This window comes from Podarcis raffonei, chromosome 16 (genome assembly GCF_027172205.1).
Source record: "Podarcis raffonei isolate rPodRaf1 chromosome 16, rPodRaf1.pri, whole genome shotgun sequence".
In the NCBI taxonomy this organism is placed as follows: domain Eukaryota; kingdom Metazoa; phylum Chordata; class Lepidosauria; order Squamata; family Lacertidae; genus Podarcis; species Podarcis raffonei.
In genome coordinates, this window is record NC_070617.1 from 10,005,022 (window position 1) to 10,030,846 (window position 25,825).

A 25,825-nucleotide genomic window follows, 5' to 3' on the forward strand; every position below is an offset into this window, starting at 1 on the left:
ACTTGGAAGATTCAGGACAGATAAAACACGGGACTTCTTCACGCAGCGCACAGCTGAACTATGCAACAGCTTGGATGGCTTTAAAAGCGGTCTGGGAAAATTTGGGGAGGGTGAGGCTACCAAATTGGCTATTCCATGGCTAGAGGGGAGTTGCTCTTGTGTTCAGGACCTGCTTGAGGGTTCCACATTGGGGCACCTGGCCAGTCACTGTGAGGACAGGAAGCTGGACTAGATGGGCCACTGGCCTGATCCAGCAGGCTCTCCTTATGACTCATTATATATGACCGCTTTGTAGGTGAAAGCTGCTCTTTGCTCCTACCCAGAGTTTCCGCTGGTGCCATCCAACCCGCCTTGCCCAACCCTTCTCCCAGACCCTGTGACATCCCTCCAGATCTCCCTCTCCCATCACAAAGCAGCCTTACCCTCAGCGGCTTGCAGTTCTCTCGAACATAGCGCCCAGCAGAGGTGTTCTCGTCCCAGTCCAGACGGCCATGATAGAAGTATTTCTGCTTCCTGCAGTGAACGAGGAATGGCCAGGTGAGGTTCAGAGTACAAAAAGCCAGGTGAGTGGAGGGGTTAGGGAGCAGCCATCCACCCAGCAACCCCAGAGGAAGGAAGCGTTTCAGATTTTCCCATCCCATCTCACACATGAGTACCAAAAAGGGCCCACCTGGTCTTCCTGGTCATCCTGGATGGAAGGGGACCCAGGATTCGCTCCATCATTGCCAGATGCTCTCTGTTATCATGGGTCTGAAAGAAAAAGAGCTTGGGATTGAAAATGGTTTTGGGGGGAGGGCAATATGCCAAAATAACATTTCGTTTTGAAGTTGGTGTCAAAGCTCTATCAAGGCTTCAGGAAATTACGATCCCTCCTCCGGTGGCAGTCAAAAGGCAGATACAGTGGTACCTCTGGTTGCGAACAGGATCCGTTCTGGATCCCCATTCGCAACCTGAAAGGAACGCAACCTGCATCTGCACACGCACGGGTTGCGATTCGCCGCTTCTGCGCATGACGTCATTTTGCGCGCATGTGCGAGCGGCGAAACCCGGAAGTAACCCTTTCCGGTATTTTCGGGTCGCCACGGGACGCAACCTGAAAAGACATAACCTGAACTGAGCATAACAAGAGTTATGACTATAACCGAAATACTTCTTACCACATAATTTATTCAGTATTCACAGAGAGACACAAAGGAATGCTGTCTTTACAATAATGGTGTTGCTCCAAGTAAAGTCCCACCCCTTCAGTCCCTCCTAATATATATCACCCCTGCACCAGCTGGTCAGTGCTTTCTGCCTCTGAGATTTCTGCTCTGCTACTCACATAGCCCGTCTGGTTTTGGGAAAGTGAGGATCAGGAATGCTTTCAAGAGACATTGAGTCTGTTAAATGTCTCTCCCCCGATGCTTCTCCTTCCTGCTGCTCCCCCAATATATCCCAGCTTTCCCCCTCGTCAGCCTCTGAACCATACCTTTCAGCAAACCACTGTTCTAAATCTACACTGTCCTCCTCTTCCCAGGAAGCTGCGGAGAGAGGTGAGCGGCAGCAGCAGCTCCCACCATTCCTCCTCAGTCCAGCCCCTGACAGTTGGTTGCCAGTGTTGTAGTGAGGTCTTTGTGCTGGGGACAGAGTTTTGAGAACCGACGCTACAGGCAATTTGTGCTACAGACCTTGTGGGATGCTTACCTGGAACAAAGTGAAGCCCATGTAGTACTCGAAGATGATGCAGCCGATGCTCCAGACGTCACAGGGCTGGGTCCAACCGAGCTCTGTCATACCGAGAAAGAATTTCAGCAAGTTGCCAAGCCCCACCACTGCCCCACCCCTCCTCACCAGCCCAGTCTTGTGCAGATCTTCCTGCCCTGCCCACCTGCACATACTCACTAGCAACCCCAAAATCAAGTGAGCGCCAAGACACTGACCCAGGATGACTTCCGGGGCCCGGTAGTGCCGCGTGGAAACGATGGTGCTGTGGTGCTCGTGGTCGAAGGTGGCGCTGCCGAAATCGACCACCCGGACGGCCGTGTTCTTGACGCTCCGCTCGTCTCGCTTCTTGTGGGGAGGGGGAGACAAGGGAAGAAAAGAAGGGGAAGGGGCAGTTAATGCAGGGTGGAGGGGGGCGTCAGGCTCAGGGGCCATGTGCAGCCCCCCCCCCAAGGCCTCTATATCTGGCTACACCCCTCTTCCCCAGGCCACATCCCTCAACAGCTCTGCTTCACCTCCCACCCTGGCTTCTGAGCATTTTTTGCTTGGCTGGAATATGCCCTGGGACTCCCATAATGCCTCTTGCTTGGAAGATCAAGAAGGGGGGTTTGAATGTGGGTAGCAGTGTTTCCCAAACTTGGGTATCCAGCTGTTTTTGGACTACAACTCCCATCATCCTCAGCTAGCAGGACCAATGGTCAGGGATGATGGGAATTGTAGTGCAGAAACAGCTGGAGACCCAAGTTTGGGAAACACTGAAACTAGCCTACTGTACATTGGGGAAACTTGGTGTTTGTTGCTCTGCACACTTTTGCCTCTGGCCCCTGGAAGACTGCCCAAGAGGAAATGTATGACCCTCAGGCTGTAAAAGGTTCACCACGCCTTGATTGATGTCCCAGGCAAGGATGGGGAAAGGACGCAGCTTTACATGCAGATGATTCCTGGTTCATTCTCTGGCACCTCCAGGTAGGGTGGGTAGAGACTCCCTGCCTGAAACCCCGAAGAGGCGCTGCCAGTCAGTGTAGACAGTACTGAGCTAGATGGCCCAACGGTCTTGATTCGGTGCCTAGCAGCTTCCTATATCCTGCCAAGCAGCCCTGCTCATCACTCTTTCCTCCCTGGAGCCAATGCTGCGTAGATTGCAAAGTGCAAAGGAAGTTTTGGCCACCCCCGCTCTGGCCTGTTTGTTGCAGTATGATACGGATTTATCCAACGCACAGACTCACCTTTTCCAGGTTGTAGGTCATCTCATAATCAGAGTTGACAAAGAGGATGTTTTCAGGCTTGAGGTCCGTATGCGTGAGCTTGTTTTCATGCAAAACTGGAGGGGGAGGGAGGAAATGAAACCAGCTCAGATTTTGACATGAGAGGTGGGTACAAGGCAGGATGTTAAAACTTGCAAAGCTCTACTCGTTCATCTTGCACAGCTCTAAAAGTTCTCCACGTGAACCAGGCCACAGGTCAGCACCCCTCCCATCCAAGCCCTCTCCTCAGAAACCTTTTAAAGACAACATTTTCATCTTTCCAGGTTTAATGCATCCACTTTTAGGGGACACTTCCCTCCTGGCTGCAGCTGAACATAACCAAGCTGCTTTCTACAAAGAGAGACTGCTGGAGAGTAATGTCTCATCAAAGGGCGCACAGAGGTGTTGTCTGGCTTTTCTGCCTGGGATTATTTTAACTGGAGATTTCAAAGTCTGAGCGTGGACATTTTTCGTGCAAAGCAAGCTCAGCCTTCCAGAGATCTATGGCAGAGGTGAGTGAGGAACTGAAGACCAAATGTGGCCTCTGGTACCTCTCCACCGAGTCTCTGAGAGGCTCCTCGGACTACACCTCTCAGCAGCCCTGCTCTGTCTCCTCTTGAAGTGGATTTGTGTGGCTGGAACGTGTCCTTGAACTGCAACCATCCCTCTGGCTTGCCAGGATGGAGGACAGAGTGGGGCAGGGGTGTCTGCGAAGACGCAAAAACCTCTCGACTTTGCGCAGGTGGCCACCTTCCGGGTACGCAAAATGTAAGAACCTGTTTCAGGTTCTAGAGTCCAGGAAGGGGGAAGACGCCATGTTCCGGGTCTGTCTCTGCAACTCCCTTGTGAGGCAAGTTTGTAGTAATACTGCTGAATACCAGGCTGCTGAAAAACTCAAGAGGGAACTGCATTTTTCTGCTTGTGTCCTGCTTTCTAGGCATCTGGTGGCCACTGTGAGAACAAGATGCTGGACTAGACGGGCCATTGGACTGATCCTGCTGGGCTCTTGTGTACTTTTCTCCAGGCCATACACTGTTTTACAAACTTCAAGTCACCTCTTGTTCAGCTTTTCTCTAAATTACAAAAAGCTGCAACTCGAGAGCTGCAGCCTTTTTTTTTTTTTTTAACATAAATGGTCTAAATAAACAAATGCAATAAACCGTCCAGATCCAGCAGGCCTGCGTCTTCCTGCAGCCTCTTGTCCCCACTTGCCCTCCCACCCCAGCCCGTGTCTGCCCTTGGCACTCACATTTGACAGCCAGGCACACTTGATAGGCCATGTGCCTTATCTGGTGGAGGGGGTAAGGCAGGTAATTGTTGTCCTTCAGGAAGTCAAAGGTGCTGAGTCCCAGCAGCTCGAAGGAAATGCACATGTGACCGTGATAGTCGAACCAATCGTACATCTGCACGCACAGGCTGGAGGACAGAGAAAGGCACAAGCAGTTGAAGACTCCTCGCTGCAGTTGTTTTATCAGGCTACAGGAGGAGGAGAGTGATGGGACTCGCAAATATTTATTGCTTATTCTTTTACTGGCCACTCGGCTAGCTGTGGCTGAAACCTTGAGGGCCTCACACAAGGACTATCCCACGACTCGGGATACAAAAATGTCTGGTAATTGGCCACTACTGAGAAAATAACTCAGAGGTTATAAAACCGGGGGGGGGGGGGGGATTGCAATATGGTGGCCATTTACTCCATATACGAATGACACTGGTCTTGGAAGATAAAACTCTCCACAAAGCATCTTTGCATGTACTGCTATCCTGAAGAGGACGGCTTGAACTATATTTCTTCCTTGGGAATGACTGAGAGAGATAGCACAATTTTTGTGCTGTCTCCAGAACGTTACATGCCGGACATTTAGATAACTTGCACATATTTATAACAATCGTTCATGTTAATGTGCAACCTGATACCTGTTATGGGGGTGGGGGGGTGTCATGCTATATAATTGCTATTATATATAACAATCCAACAAAGATTTTTCTTTTCAAAAATCCTCCCCCCTCAACTAGCTGCAGCCGTTTTATCAGGTTAAAGCAGAAGAAGCGACGGCAAGGCCTCTCCACTGCCTCCGCTGAGAACAGCAATGCTCAGCTCCCTGCTTGGCTGTTGCAACAACTCTGCTTACTAGGTGGGCCATAGGCTGGCTGCTACTTCTCTCAGTCTAACCTGCCTAACCCAATGGCCACCAGCTACCACTGGTAAAGACATTTCTACACTGCCCTTGAGTTCCTTTACAGAAATATAAGTAATCTCCACTAGGTGGCACTGTAGGAGAAAGCCAGGACCTGGTCTAGGAAGGCAAACCAGGGGGGGAAAGGCTGGGCCGGAGTTCTTCTCCTTGACAAGAGATTTTGCAGAGGCTGCACACACCTATTTCCAGATGTGTTAGAGCTACTCACTTCTTATTCTCCGGATCCTTCTCATTAATTTTCTCCAGCACGTTGATCTCCAGCCGAGCTGCCTCTTTGTACTTTTCCACATTCTTGATTATTTTTAGAGCCACCCGTGTATTGCCCCTTGGGAGGAATGCAGGAGAAGTATCTCAGAATCAAGGTATTTGGGTGGAAGAAGGCGGGGAGAGATGCTTGAAATGCTATTCATCATCTCAACTTCTGACTATAGAGAACCTGTGGAGCCCTCCAGAAGTGGTTACAACTGACCCCTGTACTAGTCAGACCATTAGAACATCTAGCTCAGTACTGTCTACACTGACCGGCACAGGCTCCCTGGGGTTTCAAGGAGGGGACATTTCCAGCCCTACCTGGAGATGCTTCACATTGAACCTGGGAATTCCTGTACACAAATCGGATGCTCTACAACTGTCCTATGGCCAACTGAGCTACTGCTGTATCCTAGAGACACTCTAGGAATCTGCCTTCTACTGAGTCAGACCATTGGGTCCCTCTAGTTCAGTACAGGCTATGCTGACTTTCCTGGATTTCAGACAGGAGCCTTTTCCCCAGCCCTACCTGGAGATTGAGTCTGGGACCTCTGGCATGTAAAGCAGCTGCTCTAGCAGTGAGCTAGGGCCCTTCCCCACACCCCTTGAGTCACCCCTTTTTTCTAAGCTGGAGGATGCCCAGGTGCTTTTGCTGTTCCTCACACAAAAGCAGTTCCAGCCCACAATGCAAGATTCAGCCCCCTAAGCCTTTAAGCAGAACACATTTGCTATGTTTGCTGCAAGTGGCCAGCATAGCTGCCGCTCAGACAAGAATCCCAAATGCTGCTTCCTTCTGCCACCGGCTCACTCACCTGCGGTGATCCACACACTGTACCACCCGGCCAAAAGTGCCCTCTCCGAGGGTGCTAATAATCTCGTCTGAGAAAGGAGAGAGAGACAGAGAAAGAGAGAAAGAGAATGTAAGAGAACAAGCAGTGTCTGGTCACAGCGCATAACACACCATCACAAAGGCTGCCTTTGCCAGCTCAAAGAGCCAAGACAGGGAGGCCCCTGCAAACTAATTCAATCCCTGACACTTTGGGTAACAATGTGAAAAGATAACAGAGAAAGGAGTTGGGAAGGGAGACTCTTTAAAGAAAAGGAAACAGAAGAAGGGCTGGGCTTTTTTTTTTCCTTAAAAAAAATAACAACAACAATTAATACTGCGAAGAAAAATAAAAAAGGAACAGGGAGGGAAGGGGAATCTAAGAGAGCAACTGCGTGACTGCAACGGGAGCTTAACTAGAGACTAGATTATGTTACGATTTGGCTGTACATCTTTCTTGAAGCCAGTCGCCGATGCGATAGACGAGGTGGCCTTCGTCGTCGTCTTCCACGCTCTTGGCTCTCCGGCCGCTTTGCTGACTCCGCTGCGGGGGGGTCCCCAAAAACGCAGGCACAGGCGGAGGAGGGGAGGGTTTTCGTGTTTTCATTCATTCATTCACCCGGCCAATTCGGGGCGTTTTCAAACCAGCGCAGGGGCAAGCCAGCCAGCCAAGCGTCACCCATGGAAATGGTAGGTAGGCCCGTTGGCAGATTTGAGGAAGGAAGGAGGGACGATTCCCAGGCCAATTCATACGGCGCAGAGGCGCATATATATATAAACGATAAGGGATATTGCAAGGGAAAAAAAAGTCAAGATAACACACACACTAGCTTAGGAAATCTCTCTTTTAAAAAAATAAAAATAAAATGTATAATCAAAGAAGTAGTAGTAAAATATATAAATATATATATATATGGAGAAAGTCTTCCACAAAACAGACCCACCCAAGGCAGTAAAAAAGGACAGGGCAGAGAGAAAAGTCGGGTCCTCGCATGATAGGGTCTACATGCTGGAAGAGCACACAGACAGTGGCTCACCAGCCAGAAGCTCAGCAACCACAGGAAAGGGATAGGGCTTGCTTGAAGCAGACCCCACCAGACGATCAGTGGCAAGGGGTGGGAATCCTCCATGGTCAACCTCATCCTCTCCAGCCTCCTAGACTTGCTTACCCCCAACATGCAGAGAAGGGAAGGAACTGGACTTTGATGGCTGAGCACATGCTCTGTAGACTGAAGGCCCAGGGTTAAGTCCCTGGCAACTCCAGGCAGCTGGTGATGGGCAAGACCTTTCTCTGTCCGAGGTCAAGGAGAAGCACTGACAGTCAGAATCTACTGGGCTAGATGGGCAAAAGGCCTGAACTGGTCTAAGGAAGATCCCCCATGTTCCCAGAAGCTATAACCTCAGGGTGCATTTTCCCCAGTTACCACGAGGAGAGAAATTAGGTTGAAGCACACAGCTCCCCGTAAGGTGGAACTTTGGCTGAGCTCTATCCACTAACCAAAAAAGCTGGGTCAGTTATGTACCTACGCCGTGTACCAGAACATTTCCTGGTTCAAGGCTCCCAAAAGTCCAGAGGACTCATGAGTGGAAGAGCCTGACTGTTGTTTCTCTGCACCATTTGGCGCTCTGGCCATGCCTCCTTCTGAACAGCCTCTGCTTTCAGGGGAGAAGATAATGTTGCAGCATGTTTGCACAGTGTGTGATGGGGTGATTTCAATTCCTTCCGACACATAGAGGCGAGAGCTCTTGTACGAAGCTGCCTGCTGCATCTCTGGACTAAGTCACTGCTCTGGCCTTCCAGTCGAGAGGTATGACCAGGACAAGCAGACACACGACAGGAAACAAAGGAGTTGTTGGTTCATACTCTTACAGAACCCCAAATCAACCTTTTTTTAGGTGCAAGAAGGAATTGTGTCCTCAACTGTTGACATCCTCATTTGTTAGTTTGTGGAACGGTATGTGTGTCAGTTATCAGAAGTTGGGGACACACCAATTCTACATTAAAGCCCATGCCTGACCTGGGAAGCAACAGAGAACTTATCGACCTCCAGAAGTTGCTGGGCAACAGCTCCCATAATCACTGGTCATGCTGGCAGGGGTTGATGGGAGCTGTAGTCCAGCAGTATCAGGAAAGCCACAGATTCCCCATGAGAACTGTTAAAAAGCTGGCAGGCACCCACTGTTCTGGGAGTATCCAAGAGGTCTACCTGTTTTCTTCCTATAACACAGAGCTTGCTCACTTTAAAAACCTCTTCAAACTCTATCAAGCGAGCTGGTCTTGGGCAAAATGAACCAGCTGTTTCACTCAGTATTCAGTAGCTTCATATGCAGAGAATTCAACGAACTACATCCTTTGCAAGCGAAAAAGGTCCCCTGCTCAGTTGCTGGCATCTCCTTGTAGGGCTGGGAAAGGTCCTCTGCCCCAAATAAACTTTAGAGAGATACTGCCGGTCAGGCTATGTAAAGACTGGGCTAGATAGATGGAATATAAAGTTGGTTTTCTATTTCATACTCTCACAGGTTGCCAGTCTGGCATCCCTGTTGGGCTTACAACAGGGTGGGGAGAAAGACATATAGCTCAGGGGCACAGCATCTGCTTTGCTAATGCTGCATCTTCAGGTAGGACAGGGAGAGACCCCCTGTCTGAAATCCAGGAGAGCCTCTGCCAGTCAGTGTAGGGAATACTGAGCTAGATGGACCATGGTCCTGAAATTTAGACTATGGAGCCAGCAGGGTGCCAGAGGCCTCTACTCCCTACTTGCATGTAGAGGTGAAGAAAGCCACCTGGGAGCAAACAAGCTGAGGAAGCCCACTGCAAGGGATAGGCTGAAATCATTTACACACACCCGTGGCGAGGCTGTCGTCACAAGAAGTCAAACTGTGAATCTTCTTTTTAGCACAAAATCACAGGCCTTGCCTGTGCGTCTAGAGAAGTCTGAAAACTCTCAGATCGGGACGCATTAGTCCACCCTCGACACTGGCTGGCCTGAGCCCTCTGAGAGCACCTCAGGTGACCTTAAAAGGGGATGCAGGCAAATTCATGAGGTGGGGAAAGGACATCAATGGCTGGTTGTCATGATGGCTATGAGCTACCTCTGAGATCAGGGGCAGCCTGCCCCCTAGAAAACATTAGCCAGGGAGAGGACTATTACCATCATGCTCCGATTGATGGCATCACAGGAGGACCAGCTTGGCCACTGGGGAGACTGGACTCTTCTTACGTCCCTAATGCAGCAGCATTTGCAGTCCATCGTAAGAGCACAATCAGAGCCCTGGCAGATCAGGCTAATGGTCCATCCAGTCCAGCACCCTGAGCCTGAGCAAAACAGCGCTCTCCCTCTTGTGAATGGTATTCGGAAGCAATGCTGCCTTCAACTGTGTAGGCAGAGCATAGCCATTATAGCTAGTAACCATCCTTACCAAAAGACAAGGGCGGGAGCAATCTAGGACTCTCAACAGAGCAGTACAAGCCTCCAAGCAGAGTGGATATTTCTGGAACGGAAGGGGGCTCGGTACTCATACCAGGGCCTCGAAAGCATCCACCGCGCAGTTGTGTTTCTCGCAGAAGAACTCTGGCTGCCTCTGGAGGCTTCGAGACCGCGACAACTACTCACCGATGAGGAGCGGCTGAAGGAGCGGCTGCGGCGGCGTCTCCGCCGTCGCTTCCGGCGGCTGCTTTTGCAACTGCGGTAGCTGCCGTCCCGGGAACGCTGATACTCGTAGGAGTGGTGGTAGTCAGGCTCGTAGTAGGCGTCGCCCCGCTCGCGGCTGTACCCGTCTCGCCGATAGCCGTCGCAGTAGCGCCGGTCGTAGGCACGCCGGTCGGAGGAGTGGTCATCGTAGCTGGGAGAAGGGCAGCGGGGGAGAAACATGGCACAGTTCAGCCAGCGTCTAGGAGCAGAGTCAAAGGGTGCTGGGCAAGGCTGGTTCACAGTGCCACCTGGACCAGGCTTGCCCCCCACCGACCTGCTTGCGCCTGTTGCCTGCCCAGCCCCCCTGGACCCAAGCGCTGTGACACGTAAGAGCTGCGGCATGCAAAGTTGTTGCATCTCAGTGACAAGCGACACCCCTCGCATTTAGTCAACAGTTGTCCCCAGCCCCCATTTGCAACCGTCCTTTGCGCTGTGCACGTATCTGTTCTCACTCTTCTCAGCCACTCATTGTGCACCAAATAGTTTTTATAAAAGGAGGAAGCCCTCTTTATGCAAGAACACAAGAAGAGCCCTGCTGTATCAGGCCAATGGCCTATTTAGTCCAGCATCCTGTTCTCACTGGGGTCAACTAGATGCCCCAATGGGAAGCCTGCAAGCAGGACCTCAGGGCAGCAGCAACTCAATCCATGTGCGGTTCCCAGTTCCTGGTATCAAGGGGCCTGCTGCCTCTGACAGTAGATGTAGAGCATAGCCATTGTGCCATTAGCCACTGATAGCCTCATCCTCCATGAACTGTTCTAATCCTCTTTTAAACGCATCCAAGCTGGTGACCAGACCAGCCCCTGTGGAAGCGAGTTACATAGTTTAACAGTACACTGTGTGAAGAAGTACTTTCCTTTACGTACGCTACATCATACACAACTACCCCTCTGGAATTACACACACACACACACACACACCATAGCTGTCAACGTTTCCCTTTTTTAAGGGAAATTTCCTTATTCCAAATAGGATTCCTCGCAAGAAAAGGGAAAAGTTGACAGCTATGCATATACACAAACAAACAAAATAGGCCTCATCAGCGAGCTTACCATGCTTCTTTCCCCCCAAGTGTACATCTCAAAAACATGGAAGAATGGGCAGTGCAAACACACACACGCACCATATAGACAGAAGCCTCAGGGACCTTCAGCCTTCCCTGAACTGATGCCTTCCAGACTCCCAACTCCCTTCAGCCCCAGCAGGCACAGCCAATGGTCAGGGATGATGGGAGCTGGAGTCTAACGTCATCTAGAACAGCGGATCCCAATGTTTTTGGCATGGCGACCTGCAAGTCCAAAGCATCTTGGAACGGTGACCAACCAATTTATTGCCACAATTGACAACACAGCATCGTAAGTTGCCAACAAAATAAAAAAGACCACTTAAAGGATTACAAGCAATAAAGATTTGGGGTCTGCTTATAAAACTTGCAACAACATAACGGGAGGCTTGTTTCTAGGACCAAGGTGAAACTTTCAAGCTCCCTTCCTATTTTTACTTTAGAATGCTATTAAGGTAACCTTGTTAAAGTTACAGTACTGAAATGTTGCTTTTTGTATGTTGTTATATTTGCTATTGTTTTATTGTGTTCTTATGAAATTGGTTTTGCACTATTTGATTTTGAAATGCGTTTGTTCTGGTCTTCTTTGTTTTAAGCCACTTGGCGCATGATTATTTTGGTGCATAAAAGCGGCATACAAATACAATTACGAATGACTTTGCATAGGCTTTGCAACCCACTTCGTTTGAATCTAGAGGGCTGATCTAGAGGGCACCAGGCTGGGGAAGGTTGGGCCATTCACCCAGAGCCACTCTTTTCTAGGGTCCTGTTCCAGGTGCCACAGCCAGCGCTGGCTCTTGGTACCTTCTGCTCACATGCTCACCTGCGGGAACGGACATGATAGCTGTCTTCCCTGCGGTGGCGCCGCTCGCTGCTGCTCGACCGCGAGCGACTCCGCCTCCTCTTGTGCTTGCGGCTTCTGTAACGCTCGTGGAAGCTGCCCCGGCTGCTGCGTTCTGAAGAGCGGAACCTTCTGGAATGAGGCATCTGCAAGGAAAAGAGGGAAGGGTTAAATGGGGCTACCTAAACTGGCCACCAGGTGATCAGCAATTAAAACAGTTAATGGGGGAGAGGAGCCTGTTTTGAATTGCAAAAAAATGAAACAAAAGGCTTTCCCCAGCAGTCAACAGAATAGTGTTTTGACACAAACTAATCTATACAAGCTTTTCATTAATTAAAAAAGCCCTGCCATTATGCTGTTACATCCAATCAAGAGCCATTTACAAGAGCTATTTAAAAGACCATACAGAGTTTCCAAATTGCTCTTAAAATAGCTCTTTCTACCCCCCAGGGATGGAGGGGCCTGTATCTTTCCAGATCTTGCAGGGCTACAGTTCCCTCCATTCCTGACCAGTGCCTCGGAGCATGCACTTGCCCACGCCTTTGCTTTGAATTCACAGCAATTGTAACCTGGGGAGGAAATTCCAACTGCCACGCTGGGACTTACACCTAAATAAAAGATGTCATGGAATGCACCATTGTGGGAGGGGAGCTTTCGTTACTGCTCTTGTTAAAACAGCTGAGAATCAGAAACCCTTGCCAATCTATCACAAATCCCCTCCCCCAGTCTTTCTGCCCACCTCTACGCCATGAGGTCCTTGTGCTCATTGATACACAGGAAGCTGTGCAAGTTTCTCTTCCATGACCTTGCCTAATTCTCTTTTAAACTTGAAGCCATCCAAGTAGGTGGCCCTCAGTACCTGCTCAGGTGGGAGCACATTCCAGAGTTTAAGCATGCCAAGAAGAGCTTGAGACTCATAAATCTATGCAACACACTACCTTTCCACACACTCAAAGAAGCATGCGAAAGAGCTAAAAGAACCACAAAGAAAACCATTTTAGAAACCCTGCAGGAAAAGAAAAGAAAATGACACCAACAACAAACAAACTCAAAGCTGAGCTGGAAACAAAGCACAAGGACACACAAAAAATGCGGCTCCATTTTTCAGTTCAGACTAATAATTTACAAAGCAAACTTTAAAAAAACAAGGAACTGTAAAAGGAGCAGAATAAGACAGCTAGGACACACATAGGTAGCAGGATTCATTACAGACTTAAAAAAACAACCCAGTAGGATAAAAAATAATTCAATATACAAATAGTGTCCAGAATTATTTATCTACATCTATTTCTTAGTCTGTATCTAAATCAGTTTCTTAGGCCACATCCACACGACACCTTTTTTTTACAGCACCTAGAACACAATTATTTGGTGCCTTGCCAACAAATGATGACATATCATAAAAATAAAATTATTTATATTTGTTAGTCACTTTCCTCACAAAAGTGATCTAGAGCGACCTCATTAAAACAAATCGGGAAAAAGCCTTAAAACCACATCTTGAGAAGGTGGGTCTCACAGACCGTGGCGGAGCTCCCCCCCCCCGCACTCCTCTTCCTCCGCCAGTGCTCACAGATCCTGCCCCACTCAAAGAGGCCAGAAATGAGCAGATTTATGCCACAAGGTGCCATAGGAAGGCACTGGACATAGTAAAAGATCCATCGCATCCTGGTCACTGTCTCTTCGAGCTCCTGCCGTCGGGACGGAGATACAGGATAATGAAGACAAGAACGAGCCGTCTTAAGAACAGCTTCTTCTCCAGAGCGATCTCGGCCCTGAATGGGAAGCCTGGACTTTGACAGTCATCTAATCTTCCTTGCTGTACTATACTGTATTGTTTTAATTAGTGTTTTTATGGAGCAGTCGAGTAATTTCGTTGTCCCTGAGAGGGGGCAATGACAATAAAGATATTATTATTATTATTATTATTATTATTATTATTATTATTATTAAATGCCCGAAACCCTTCAAATTAAGGGCCAGAAGCGCAGGTGAAGAGTCTTTGCCTAGCAACTAGAAATAAAGATGGTGCCAGGTGAGCCTTCCTGGGAAGAGCATTCCACAAGCAGGGGCCACCTCTGAAAAGGCAATGCTCTCTTGTCAGCCTCCGGACCACCCATGGGGGGGTACACACTGTTAACAAAGCTGCTGTTAATATATCATTAATATTAATGAAACTAATTTTAAAAACAGAACCTTTCCCTTGAAAATCTGTCCTTCCTATCCACCATCAGTGACGGTGCTACGTATATTACGAATTACAGGGTTGAATAATATAAGCATCATTATTAAATTCAACAACAACAACACTTGCACTGAAAAACCACTCTCGTCACCCACCTCAGATACAATTATGGTGTTGAAAATACTGCAAATACACTATTAACAATGCTACTGTTGTTAAGTCATTACTACTATTACTGCTACTGATATACTACTAATAAATAATGCTAGCAGGAGCCAGCCTCTTACCCTGCTGTCACTGTAACACATTTCACAAACAATTGTGTTGCATCTGTTACAGACACATTACTCAACAATGTCATTACTCTTCATATTCAATGACAAAATCATGGTAATGAAAAGAAAGTCAGCCTCCTCCCCTGAAAAGCTACAGTAGTCACCCTACAATGCTGGTGTTGGGTATATAAAGGGCATGATGTTAATAATAACTTTAATAATTTTATTATTTATTCCCCCACCCAAATCTGGCTGGGTTTCCCCAGCCACTCTGGGCAGCTTCCAGCAAAATATAAAAATACAATAAAACATCAAGCGTTAAAAAAACTTCCTGATTCAGGGCTGCTTTCAAATGCCTTTATCTCACGGTGAGTACCAGAACCTTTTTCCCCTAAAAAATAAAAGCACTGCTGTTAACCATGTTAGTGTGCCAGTGTGGCACATAAAAGTTCAAGTGGTGAGCTAGAACTCTGGGAGACCTGGGTCCAATTCCCCGCTCAGCTGTGAGTGATCCTGGGCTAGCTGCTGTCTCTTAGCCTAACCTACCTCAAAGTGTTCTTGTGAAGATAAAAATGGGGAGGGGGAGACCCATGTATGCCACCTTGAGCTCCCTGGAGGTATGGTGGGATATACATGTAATAAAGAAATAACAGTGGCATTGCCATTATTATTGCAATGAAAAGCCACCCCAAAGGAGCTGCTCTTGTCACCCATCTCCCCTGGAGTGATGGAATTTTATCAAACCAAGTCCTACTCAGAGTAAACCCACAGAAGTCAACAGATTTTAAGTTGGCCTCTCTCTCTCTCTCTCTGAATGCATATGAAAACCACTCTCGGTAACGAGCAACTAATAAATAAAACGTTTGATTTTATGATAAATTTGCTTGTTGTCCTGTTTTCGGTGGATTGTCATTTATAGGCACCACATAGAAAAGCAAATAATTAAGTACAAATGTTTCAAATACTATTTTTATTATTGGTATTGCCTGTCTTTCACCTGTAGGTCCCAGGACAGGGTTACAACAATTTAAAATAATTTGCAGGTTTCTCACAGGAACGTGAAAATCTGATTGCTCACTGTTAAGAACAGGATGCTGGACTAGACAGGCCCTTTCTCAGGCTCTTCTGTTTAAAATTCAGTATTTAAAATAGTCAAAAGAGGGTGGGTCCTAACACAGCTCCCGATTCCAGCAGGTCTACACAACTTCGCTGTACTTTTTTTCAGCACCTGCTAAAAACATTTTCTTGCTTAGACAAGCATATCCAGATACGCAGAATGCTGACATGCATTTTAATCTGGTTCTGGTTTTTTGTTTTAAATAGCTGAGGTTTCTTTACTGATAATTTCACTGCTTTACTCTTTTTGTAAACCCTTTTGAGGTTTATTTGGTTTTTACAATCAAGCTGCAGATAATAAATTATATGAAACAAAGAACACCCCGACGTTGGGCGCTTAGCCCAACACAATCCACACATCCTGGTGTTGCCTGTATTAGGACTGTGCTGTAAACAATGCCTAAGTGTGGTTGTGGTTGCTGTTAATCACCACCCCTACAACAATGGGTGATGATGTAGTGCTAGGGAAGGTGATTAATGGTGAGAGAGAGAGAGAGAGAGAGAGAGAGAGAGCACAAGCCAGCAATAACACCGTCAGTTCCTCGGAAGAAAAGGTGGAATACAAATGCGATAAACGACAATAAGAGCAAAGAAAGAGAGAGCCAAGTGAAGACCTGCCCCTCCTCACCCACTACAACAGCAGGACAATTTCACGGAATAACAGACTTGCCGAGTTGGAAGGGACCATGAGGGTCATCTAGACACCCACCCCCCAACCGACCCTGGCATTAAGAGCCTTATGCTCTACCAACTGAGCTATTCGCTGCTTTCCCGTCTTTCCCCCCAGCCACTCCGAGGGGTGCCTGTGTTTACAATCGAGCGGCCTATACAGGAAAATAAATAAGGCTGCCACTAGGGCTCTCTCAGAGGCCCACCCTGCTGGGGTCGCCTGGTTGTTCCCAAGGCCTAAGTGTGGTTGTGGGGGCGACTGTTCATAGAATCATAGAGTTGGAAGAGACTACAAGGGCCATAATGACCCCCATTATTGTGATGTAATTAACTGAAAGGTAGTTAATGAGAGATGATTAATAATAGTAATAGTAATAGTTATGTAATAACTGTTCACGAAATAACTGTACATAATAATGCAATAACTGTTCACGACCCCCATTATTGTGATGTAATTAACTGAAAGGTAATTAATGAGAGGTGATTAATAATAATAATAATAGAGAACCGAGGGAAGAGCTACCTCAGGTCACCCCCCCTCCCACAGCACCCCCTGGATCTGGTCTGCCCCTCATGAGCCCCCCCCCGTCCTGCCCCATAGATGCCCCCCACCCCCACAGCGGGGGGAGGGGCGGAGGGCGAGCTCCCCTCGCCCCACCCCGTCCAGAACAGCCCTCCCCCGCTCTTTCCCGCACCCTCTTGGCCGCCAGCCCGGTGCGCTTGTCCCACAAGAAGTCCGTCTTGGCGGCGGCGGCGGCGGCGGCTCCTCGTCTCCCCACTTCCCCGAACTGAGGGACGAAGCCAGCTGCTCCGAGCGAACGGGCGAGTGGCGGCGCGCATGCGTCGCCGTCGCCGTTGCGCTCGCGATCGACGCGCCCAGCATACGCACATACGCACGCCACGTACGGCACGTATGGGGGAGGGAGGGAGGGAGGGAGGGAGGGACGGAAGGCGACGTAAGAACGCGCCGGTGGGTAAGACGTGCGGTGGGTTGGGCGAGGCGTAATGGAGCCGCAGAGATAGGAATGAGGAAGAGGCGCGCGCCCACCTGGAAAGGAGGGTAATGTTGTTTGCCTTGAGAGTTGCTGGACTACAACTCCCGTCATGCCCTCCTCGACCTTTTGGGCGTTGCTGGCTGCTGGGGTTGCTGGGAGTTGGAGTCCTGCAGCGGCTGGAAAGCCAGGCAGATTCCTCCAGCCCTGCTTTTTTTTTTTAAAAAAAATAATTATTATTTTTGGTTTTCACAACATTATAAACAAATTATTATAAACAAATGTGTGGAGAGGGTAACAACGTTCAGATTTTTGGGCATTGAATTACAAGAGGATCTGTCCTGGAGTGTCAACACAAGGGGGCTTGTGAAGAAGGCGCAGCAGAGACTGTACTTTTTGAGAATTCTAAGGAAAAACCATCTTCCGCAGAAACTGCTGCTTGTCTTCTATCACTGTGCCATTGAGAGCGTGCTCACTTATGGCTTATGTGTGTGGTACGGAAGCTGTACTACCCAGGACAGGATGGGGTTGTGCAGAGTTGTTAAGGCAGCAGAGAGCATTGTTGGCTACCCACTCTCCACCTTAGAGCAGATTTATGCCACAAGGTGCCATAGGAAGGCACTGGACATAGTAAAAGATCCATCGCATCCTGGTCACTGTCTCTTCGAGCTCCTGCCGTCGGGACGGAGATACAGGACGATGAAGACAAGAACGAGCCGTCTTAAGAACAGCTTCTTCTCCAGAGCGATCTCGGCCCTGAATGGGAAGCCTGGACTTTGAAAGTCATCTAATCTTCCTTGCTGTACTATACTGTATTGTTTTAATTAGTGTTTTTATGGAGCAGTCAAGTAATTTCGTTGTCCCCGAGAGGGGGCAATGACAATAAAGATATTATTATTATTATTATTATACAAACACATAAGACAAACCAACATAAATCATAGCCTTATTGAAAATTACACTTATTATGATACGGGAGGGGGGCATGTCTTCTTCACCTTCTTCTTCGCTACAGTATATCAATTTATTTCCAATTGTCAATGTCAAAAGGGACTAAAATCTATAAAATTCATAGAAAATCAACGTGCCAATTTGCTCAATTTCTCTAGGACTCCATGACACCTCCCCTGTCCTCCATAATCCCTCAAGCAAGGTGTAAAGACCCTAATCCTGTCAAATCACTCTGCCAAGCCTTTCCTGCAGGCAATGCCAGGTGGCAGACCATGCATACATGGACCATTGTCTTCTCATCACCGGTAATCAGGATGTGCTTATCTGTGCATATCTCCAGCTCTGCATATTCCCCCCTCCCTCCTCCATATGTTAATCCTGTGTAACCCAACCTCTTCTTAATGTATTCATGATGTAATCTGTGTAACCCAACCTCTCTTTGATGTATTCATGATGTAACTGGGATGTATTTTGCACTGTATTCTGGGACATGGAGGGAAGTTTCAAAAGTTTATGTCACCCCTTTCTCGCTGTTCAATCTCGCCTTGAACCTGTTGCGCAATAAACGTGGATCTTCTGCAGCTTGCTCCTGTCTCCGGCTGAGCTCATTTTCCTCCACAGGGACCCGCGGACTTAGTCCGATGAGCTGGGTGGCTGAGCAGCCTCGCACCCAGATTTTTACCGTAACATATTAACATTGCTAAGTGACTTCCTCGCTTCCCCTTGGTTGAATTTCATTGCATATCCTTTTAACGGTTTTCAAATCACAGTTCTTATAAAATTTAACTTAAACATTAACATCCTTAGATCTTCACATTATGAAATTAAACATATTAATTCATCACTTAACATAGATAAAATTCTAAGACAATTAAGTGTCTGCAAGCTGTTTTCAGTTAATTTAACTTAACATATTTAATTAAGTAATCATTAAATTTAATCCACTCTTCCTGATACTCCTCCTCCTTCTGGTTGCGGACTCTTCTGGTTAGGTCGGCTAGCTCCGAAAAATCCATCATCTTCATCTGCAATTCTTCCAGCCCTGCTTTAGAGGGTTGTGTATCCCCAGCAAAGTGTATTGCATGTAAGCGCAGTGCCTTGTATTCATGGAGGAGCGAGCCTTTGCTTGAGCTGTGTTCGAGCACAACCTCTGTTTTTATTACTACTTCTGTGCTGTTTTTACATCTTTCTGTTTTTTTAAAAAATATTGTTTTAATTCTGTTACAGTGCAATTACTTTTTGACTATTCTCTTTTGTATATTTCCAGCTTTTTGTGGTTTATGGTATGCGTGTTGTAGGTTTTGTAAGCTGCCTTGAGTCCCGGATATAAATGAGGATGATGATGCTCAGATCTCCATCAGCCCCAGGTGACATGGCTGGTGGTTAGTGGTGGTGGAAACTGGAGCCTTGCAGCATAGGGTTCCTCCCATCCCCTGCCTTAAAGACTAGTAAACGTGTGTCACAGAATTACAATTTCCAGCAACTCTTAATAAACTGCAGTACCCAGAATTCTTTAAAGGATGGCAAATGTGCTTCAGGTGTGCTCTTTTGACCTCAAGCTTTGTTCGGGGTGGGGAGGAGAGCCATTGACACCCATAGAAAATTATGCACTACGTAATTCATTCATAGGAATTCATTCAACCCCCCCCAAAAAAATAGTCCAGCCCCCCACATGGTCTGAGGGACAGTGGACCGGCCCCCGGCTGAAAAAGGTTGCTGACCCCTGCAATAAATAAACGGGGCTTTCAATCTGGAAAGAGAGGAAGCAAGGGAAAGGCAATAAAATGCAGGCGAAGGTAAAGGGAGGAGAAGTATTTACTTACTGCATTTAGGTAATTATTTCACTTCCGTTTACTTAAAACATGTCAAGAATCAGACTGTGTAAGATCATAATCCTAAATACACCTGCTAGGTAAAGGTAAAGGAATCCCTGACCATTAGGTCCAGTCGTGGCCGACTCTGGAGTTGCGGCGCTCATCTCGCTTTATTGGCCGAGGGAGCCGGCGTACAGCTTCCGGGTCATGTGACCAGCATGACTACGCTGCTTCTGGCGAACCAGAGCAGCGCATGGAAATGTTTACCTTCCTGCCGGAGCAGTACCTATTTATCTACTGGCACTTTGACGTGCTTTCAAACTGCTAGGTTGGCAGGAGCAGGGACCGAGCAACAGGAGCTCACCCCATCACAGGGATTCAAACCGCCGACCTTCTGATCAGCAAGTCCTAGGCTCTGTGGTTTAACCCACAGCGCCACCCGCGTCCCCAAAAAATACACCTGCTAGGGAGTAATTAAAGCCCCTCTGGACTCCACAGCTTTTAACGCTGAATAAATCTTCATTGGATGTGTGCCCTTTAATCCTATGTCTGCATTTATTATTATTAATATTATTATTAAATTCATAGCTGGCCCTTCAGCAGGTTCCCTTTACAAAAAAAATGCAATAAAATAAAATGTTGAAATACTACAGTAGAAAAGAGCAGCAAAGAAATTGTCGGACTCAACGAGATTGACAACAAACACCAAGCGCCATAATAGCGACATATAGTGCATTAAAGCGGAAAGGTCTTTACTAAAATGACAGCAAGGTAGGGATCAGGAGGGCTTCCTCAGGGAGAGTATTCCATAGTTAAGGGGTCATCACCGAGAAGGCCCTTTCACGTAGAGCTCTTTGCCGCACTTCAGATGGTGGGGACACCAGAAGGAGGGCCTGTGCTGAAGATCTCAGCATGTGGGCAGGCAACTGTGGGGGCAATCAGCCCCTCCGGTCTCCCTCCCTCAAGCCTCGCATAAAAACCAACATCTTGAACCTGAAAACTAATCGGCAGCTGGTGCCATTGGCGAAGCAAAAGCATAATGTGATGATAGCACCCAGTTGGGGTTAACAGCTCTGCAGCTATATTTTGGACTGAGGTCACACCCACACATACATTTAAAGCAGCTGGCTTACTCCACACAAAATCCTAGGAATCGTAGTTTGTTAACGGTGCTGGGAATTGTAGCATTGCAAGGGGGAAATTAGAGTTCCCAGGATTCTTTGTGGTCGGGGGTTGGGTGAGGGAAGGAAGCATGTACCGTACTTTAAGCGTGCAGTGTGGATGTGACATAAATTCAGTTTCCATACGGTCTTTAAAGGCAGCCCCACATATAAACAAACTATAGTACAGTGGTACCTTGGTTCTTGAATGGCTTAGTTGTCGAACAAATCGGAACCCAAACACCACAAACCTGGAAGTAAGTGTTCCAGTTTGCGAAAGTTTTTCAGAAGCCGAACATCCAATGTGGCTTCCACTTGAGTGCAGGAAGCTCCTGCAGCCAATTGGAAGCTGTGCCTTGGTTTTCAAATGGTTTCGAGAATCGGACGGACTCCCGGAATGGATTAAGTTTCAGAACCAATGTACCACTGTAGTCTAATCTGGAGCTTCGTCAGCAGGCAGGAGCAGGCAGGGCAGCAGCGCCGCCCTGCCCCAAGCCAGTTCTACTAGTAGGAATAGGGATGCAGATGGCTCTGTGGTCGGCAGTTTGAATCCCTGCGACGGAGTGAGCTCCTGTTGCTCTGTCCCAGCTCCTGCCTAACTAGCAGTTCGAAAGCACACCAGTGCAAGTAGATAAATAGGTACCGCTGCGGCGGGAAGGTAAACGGCGTTTCCGTGCGCTCTGGTTTCTGTCACGGTGTCCCATTGCTCCAGAAGTGGTTAAGTCATGCTGGCCACATGACCCAGAAAAAGCTGTCTGTGGACAAACGCTGGCTCCCTCAGCCTGAAAGTGAGATGAGCGATGCAACCCCATAGTCACCTTTGATGACTGGACTTAACCGTCCAGGGGTCCTTTACCTACTAGTAGATTACTGAAGCCACACCAGCCTAAGGTGGTAATGGATGCTCCATGCCAAAGAGAGGCAGCGTGGTGTAGTGGTTAGTGTGTCAGACTAAGACCTGGGAGATCAGGGTTCAAATCTCCTCTCATGCACGACCTTGAGTCAATCACTGTCTTGCAGCCTAACCTACCTCACAGGGTTGCTGTAAGGATAAATGGGGAGAGGGGGGGAAATGTATGGCACCTTGAGCTTCCTGGATAAAATGTGAGATACAAATGCAGTAATAAATAAACGGAGGCAACCATTTGTGCCTCAAACGATAATGATGGTTCAGTGAGCGCTGCCAGACAGCTCAGGGATGGCATGCCATTAAACCATGCTGGCATATATGATGTCAGCCAGCTAAGGATAATTGGTTTCTGAAAGTCACATTGATTATGCTACTTCATGCATTTGATTGTGGCACCAGTCCACAAAACCTATAGCTGAAAGACCGCCTCTTGGGCAGGAGATGTGGGCCACAACATAATGTTTGAAGATTGGGAAAGACTGTGGAAGGAAGGGGTCAAGTTCACTACATGTACAGTGTTAAAGGAAAATATGATGAAAATGATGTATAGATGGTATTTGACTCCTGTAAAACTAGCAAAAATTTACCATAACAGTGATAATCTATGCTGGAAATGTAAAGAAGAAGAGGGTACTTTATATCATATGTAGTGGACTTGCCCCAAGGTGAAAGACTTCTGGGAGAAGATTTATAATTAATGGGAAAAAATGTTGAAATATATATTTATTAAGAAACCTAATGAATAGCCTAAACTAACTTAGGGTCATTTGTTCCAACGGGTTTACTCTGAGCAGAATTCCACTACTATTGTTATTCATTTTTATTTTTTTTATTAAATGTGTATACTGCCCTATACTCATAGATCTCAGGGCAGTTCACAAGATGATTACAATATGATATTTATTTGCAATATTAAATGTATCAGTTGCTTTCTCGGGGGCCCCAAGAATCCAATGCAACTTTAAGCAAGCAAGCAAACACAGGGTGCCAACTTCAATAAAATATGGGGGGGGGGCAGGTAAGCGCTGCCCCACATAATCAATCACAACACACACACCATTTTGAATGCCAGTGTCATCAACTTGGGGGAGGGGTGTCTCGGCCCTCTCAAATATTTTATTAAGGGGCTGAAAAGACCTCGGACCCTTGGACTTGGTTCCTATGAAATACATACATTAAAACCAGCATTTTAAAAAAGCAAGTCTCTTAAAAAACAACAACTAGATTTCTTCTTCTTACTCGGCGCACTTTGTATTTTTTTTTAATTTTTCAATGAAGAAGAAAAACTAGATTAAGACAACCCGCCCACGCAAAAAAAAAAAGAAAGAAAGAAAGGTCGTAGATAATCAAGAGTCCAAGCCCCGGAAAGAATGACAGCGGTCGCCACCACCATCACCATCGCCATGGCAGCAATGCAATTTACCTCCCCAGGTAAACAGGCGTCATTAACCCACAGAGGAGATTCCCTCCCCCCGCCCATCTCTAAGGGGTGGGCACCTCCGAGGCGCGTGCCTTTCCGCCCCCCACCCTCGGCACCGCCCCAGCCAGTGGCGATCTGCCGGCCGACGCTAGATGGCACCTTCCCCTCGCCGAGTTAGCACCCCTCCGGCTGCCCGTTCCTTAGAGCCGCCCCTGCGCGCGGCGGCGCCCACTGGGTTTGTTGCGCGCCCTGGTGCCGCCGCCGCCGCCGCCGCCACTTCCCTGCCCGTTCCTACGAGGATGGCTACTCCGGCTCGCCCTCTCCGACAGCCCGGCTGACGACCCTCCACCTCCTTCTCCTCCGCTGCCGCTCCTTTGGGCGCGGACGCACGCGCGCAACAGGCTTTCTGGCACCGGCGGTGCCCTCGCCCGTCCGGGGCAGGCCATGCGAGGTACCCCCTCGATCCCCGGACCCAGCTGAGGCTGCTGGACGCCAGCCTCGCCCTTGATGCGCGCCCCGGGCCCCCCTGGCCTGCTTGCCGCCTCTCCGCGCGCCCCACCCAGCCGCCCGCCCGTCCAGGCTGTGCGCGCCCTCCTCCCCGCTGGAGCCGGGCCCGAGCGGGGCGGGCGAGGGGATGCGCCCTCGGAGAGAGGGCAGCGGGGCCGCCCGGGCAAGGGCATCTGAAGGAAAGGCGCCCGCCTAAAGGGACGATGACGACGACGAGCGCCATGGACGCCGCCGAGCCCCACGAGGGGGCGCGCCGGCCGCTCCAGGGGCCCCCCGACCCTCGTCCTAAGGCGCCGCCGCCGCCGCCCGTGATGGACGGCGAGGCCGCGGGGAGGCCCCCGGGCGGATCCAGGTCGGGCTGCCAGCCCCCCGACGGCAGGTCGGAGCCCCCCACCCGGAAAGGCTCGGCGGCCCCCAGCAAAGCGGAGATGGCGCCGGCCACCGTGGCCGAGCAGATCGTGGCCGCCGACATCGCGTCCGCGGCTGCCGCCACCGCCAGCCCCGACGGCCCCGAGGGCACCTTCGTGCAGCGGCAGCTGGGCGCCATGCTGCAGCCGGCCGTCAACAAGTTCTCGCTCCGCATGTTCGGCAGCCACAAGGCGGTGGAGATCGAGCAGCAGAGGGTCAAGTCCGTCGGGTACTGGATCATCCATCCCTACAGCGATTTCAGGTGAGCGCGCCGGAGGGGGTGGGCTTCGGGCACCCCCACCCCAGGGACCCACTTCCCAGCGGGGGTGGAGGTGGGTGCGCCCTGGAAGAAGGACCCACCAACTGGGTCGTGGGAAATCAGAGCGCGGGGCGCGCGGCGCTGTCCGAGGTGCTGAATCTCTCTCGCTTGCAAGCTGCACTCGCCCAGGCCGTCTGAAGGGCCAGACGGTGGTGGTTTGCTCTGGGCTGTCCTCGGGGCGGGGGCTTTTTGCGAGCTGCTCTTAAAATAAAGCGCTGGGCGCATTCATGGCGTCATCGGCCTCTTCCACAACATTACCCTCACCAACTTCTCTTTAGCACCCCCCCCTCTCCTTGCAAGGCGAAAAGGGGGCGGGGGAAGGAGAGAGAGACGTATATTCTTGAAGCAACAGGGCCAGCCCTCCTTCCCAGGGCTATTTGGCCCACGTCTCCCCGTTGTTTACTTATTCATTTATTCGTTCTATTTATATCTCCTGCCATTCAGTTTACAGTAAAACTCCCAGGACAGATTCCGAATTATCCCCACTATTAAAAAGGCGGGAGGAGCGAAGGGGGGGACGGGGGGGGGGAGTGAGTCATCCCTGATCCACCAGACCAGGTGCTCTCATTTCACATCCTGCCTGCAGGAAAGCAAAGGTCTTAAATTCCTCCTTGACCGGTCTGTGTGTGCCACCTGGGCCTTGCCCATGCCATGCGTCCCAATTAACCAATCTGTGTTGGCCCTTGGTAAATGCAAATATGGACCCCAGCTCTTGCTGTGGATGTAAATTGAAGGTTAAGGGGGCTGTGAGGGGAGCCTGCAAACAGAGACTGTAGTTCTGTGGTCAGAGCATCTGCCTTGCCTGCAAAAGGTCTCTGGCAGCATCTCCAGGTAGTCTTGTCTGAAATCTTGGAGAGGCACTGCCAGTCAGTGTAGACAGCACTGAGGTACATGGACCAATGGTCTGACTCAGTGTAAGGCACATTCCTATGTCCTCCTGCCTATCTGTCATGGGTCCCTAGGCAGAGGAATCCTTCAGGCAGAAGGATCATAGCTCGGTGGTAAAACACATCCTTTAAGGATAATAATTTCATTATCTGTACCCTGCCCATCTGACTGGGTCACCCCAGCCACTCTGGGCAGCTTCCAGTACATACAAAAACATAATAAAGCATTAAACGTTGAAAACTTCCCTATACAGGGCTGCCTATAGATGTCTTCTAAAGGTTGAATAGTTACTTGACATCTGACAGGATAGTCCTTGACATCTGACAGGAGGGCATTCCACAGTGTGGGTGCCACTACGGAGAAGACCCTCTGCCTGGTTACCTGTAACTTTACT

At 49.0% G+C, this 25,825-nt stretch overlaps 2 protein-coding genes across 6 annotated transcripts in view; one reads left to right on the forward strand and one right to left on the reverse strand.

Moving 5' to 3' along the window:
- The window catches only part of CLK2 (CDC like kinase 2), a 56,768-nt gene extending 39,635 nt beyond the window's left edge, over positions 1 to 17,133 (reverse strand). Inside the window, exons 1-12 of one of the 5 annotated variants that reach the window (XM_053368135.1) lie at positions 16,758 to 16,910; positions 11,800 to 11,963; positions 9,836 to 10,064; positions 6,672 to 6,765; positions 6,208 to 6,274; positions 5,355 to 5,471; positions 4,198 to 4,364; positions 2,931 to 3,025; positions 1,923 to 2,052; positions 1,687 to 1,769; positions 671 to 750; positions 423 to 513 (exon numbers count right to left, since the gene is read on the reverse strand). In XM_053368135.1, coding sequence (XP_053224110.1) covers positions 423 to 513; positions 671 to 750; positions 1,687 to 1,769; positions 1,923 to 2,052; positions 2,931 to 3,025; positions 4,198 to 4,364; positions 5,355 to 5,471; positions 6,208 to 6,274; positions 6,672 to 6,765; positions 9,836 to 10,064; positions 11,800 to 11,963 — 1,317 coding nt within the window. In that variant the 5' untranslated portion in view covers positions 16,758 to 16,910. Of the gene's footprint in view, positions 1 to 422; positions 514 to 670; positions 751 to 1,686; positions 1,770 to 1,922; positions 2,053 to 2,930; positions 3,026 to 4,197; positions 4,365 to 5,354; positions 5,472 to 6,207; positions 6,275 to 6,671; positions 6,766 to 9,835; positions 10,065 to 11,799; positions 11,964 to 14,157; positions 14,978 to 16,757; positions 16,913 to 17,110 lie in introns of those variants that run through there. The other 4 variants (XM_053368132.1, XM_053368130.1, XM_053368131.1 and 1 more) reach the window with 4 other exon arrangements.
- Positions 17,134 to 23,274: 6,141 nt separating this feature from the next.
- HCN3 (hyperpolarization activated cyclic nucleotide gated potassium channel 3) overlaps positions 23,275 to 25,825 on the forward strand; it is a 32,017-nt gene continuing 29,466 nt past the window's right edge. Inside the window, exon 1 of the mRNA XM_053368919.1 lies at positions 23,275 to 24,486. Within this exon, the coding sequence (XP_053224894.1) occupies positions 24,020 to 24,486 (467 nt within the window). The 5' untranslated portion in view covers positions 23,275 to 24,019. The remainder of the gene's footprint in view (positions 24,487 to 25,825) is intronic.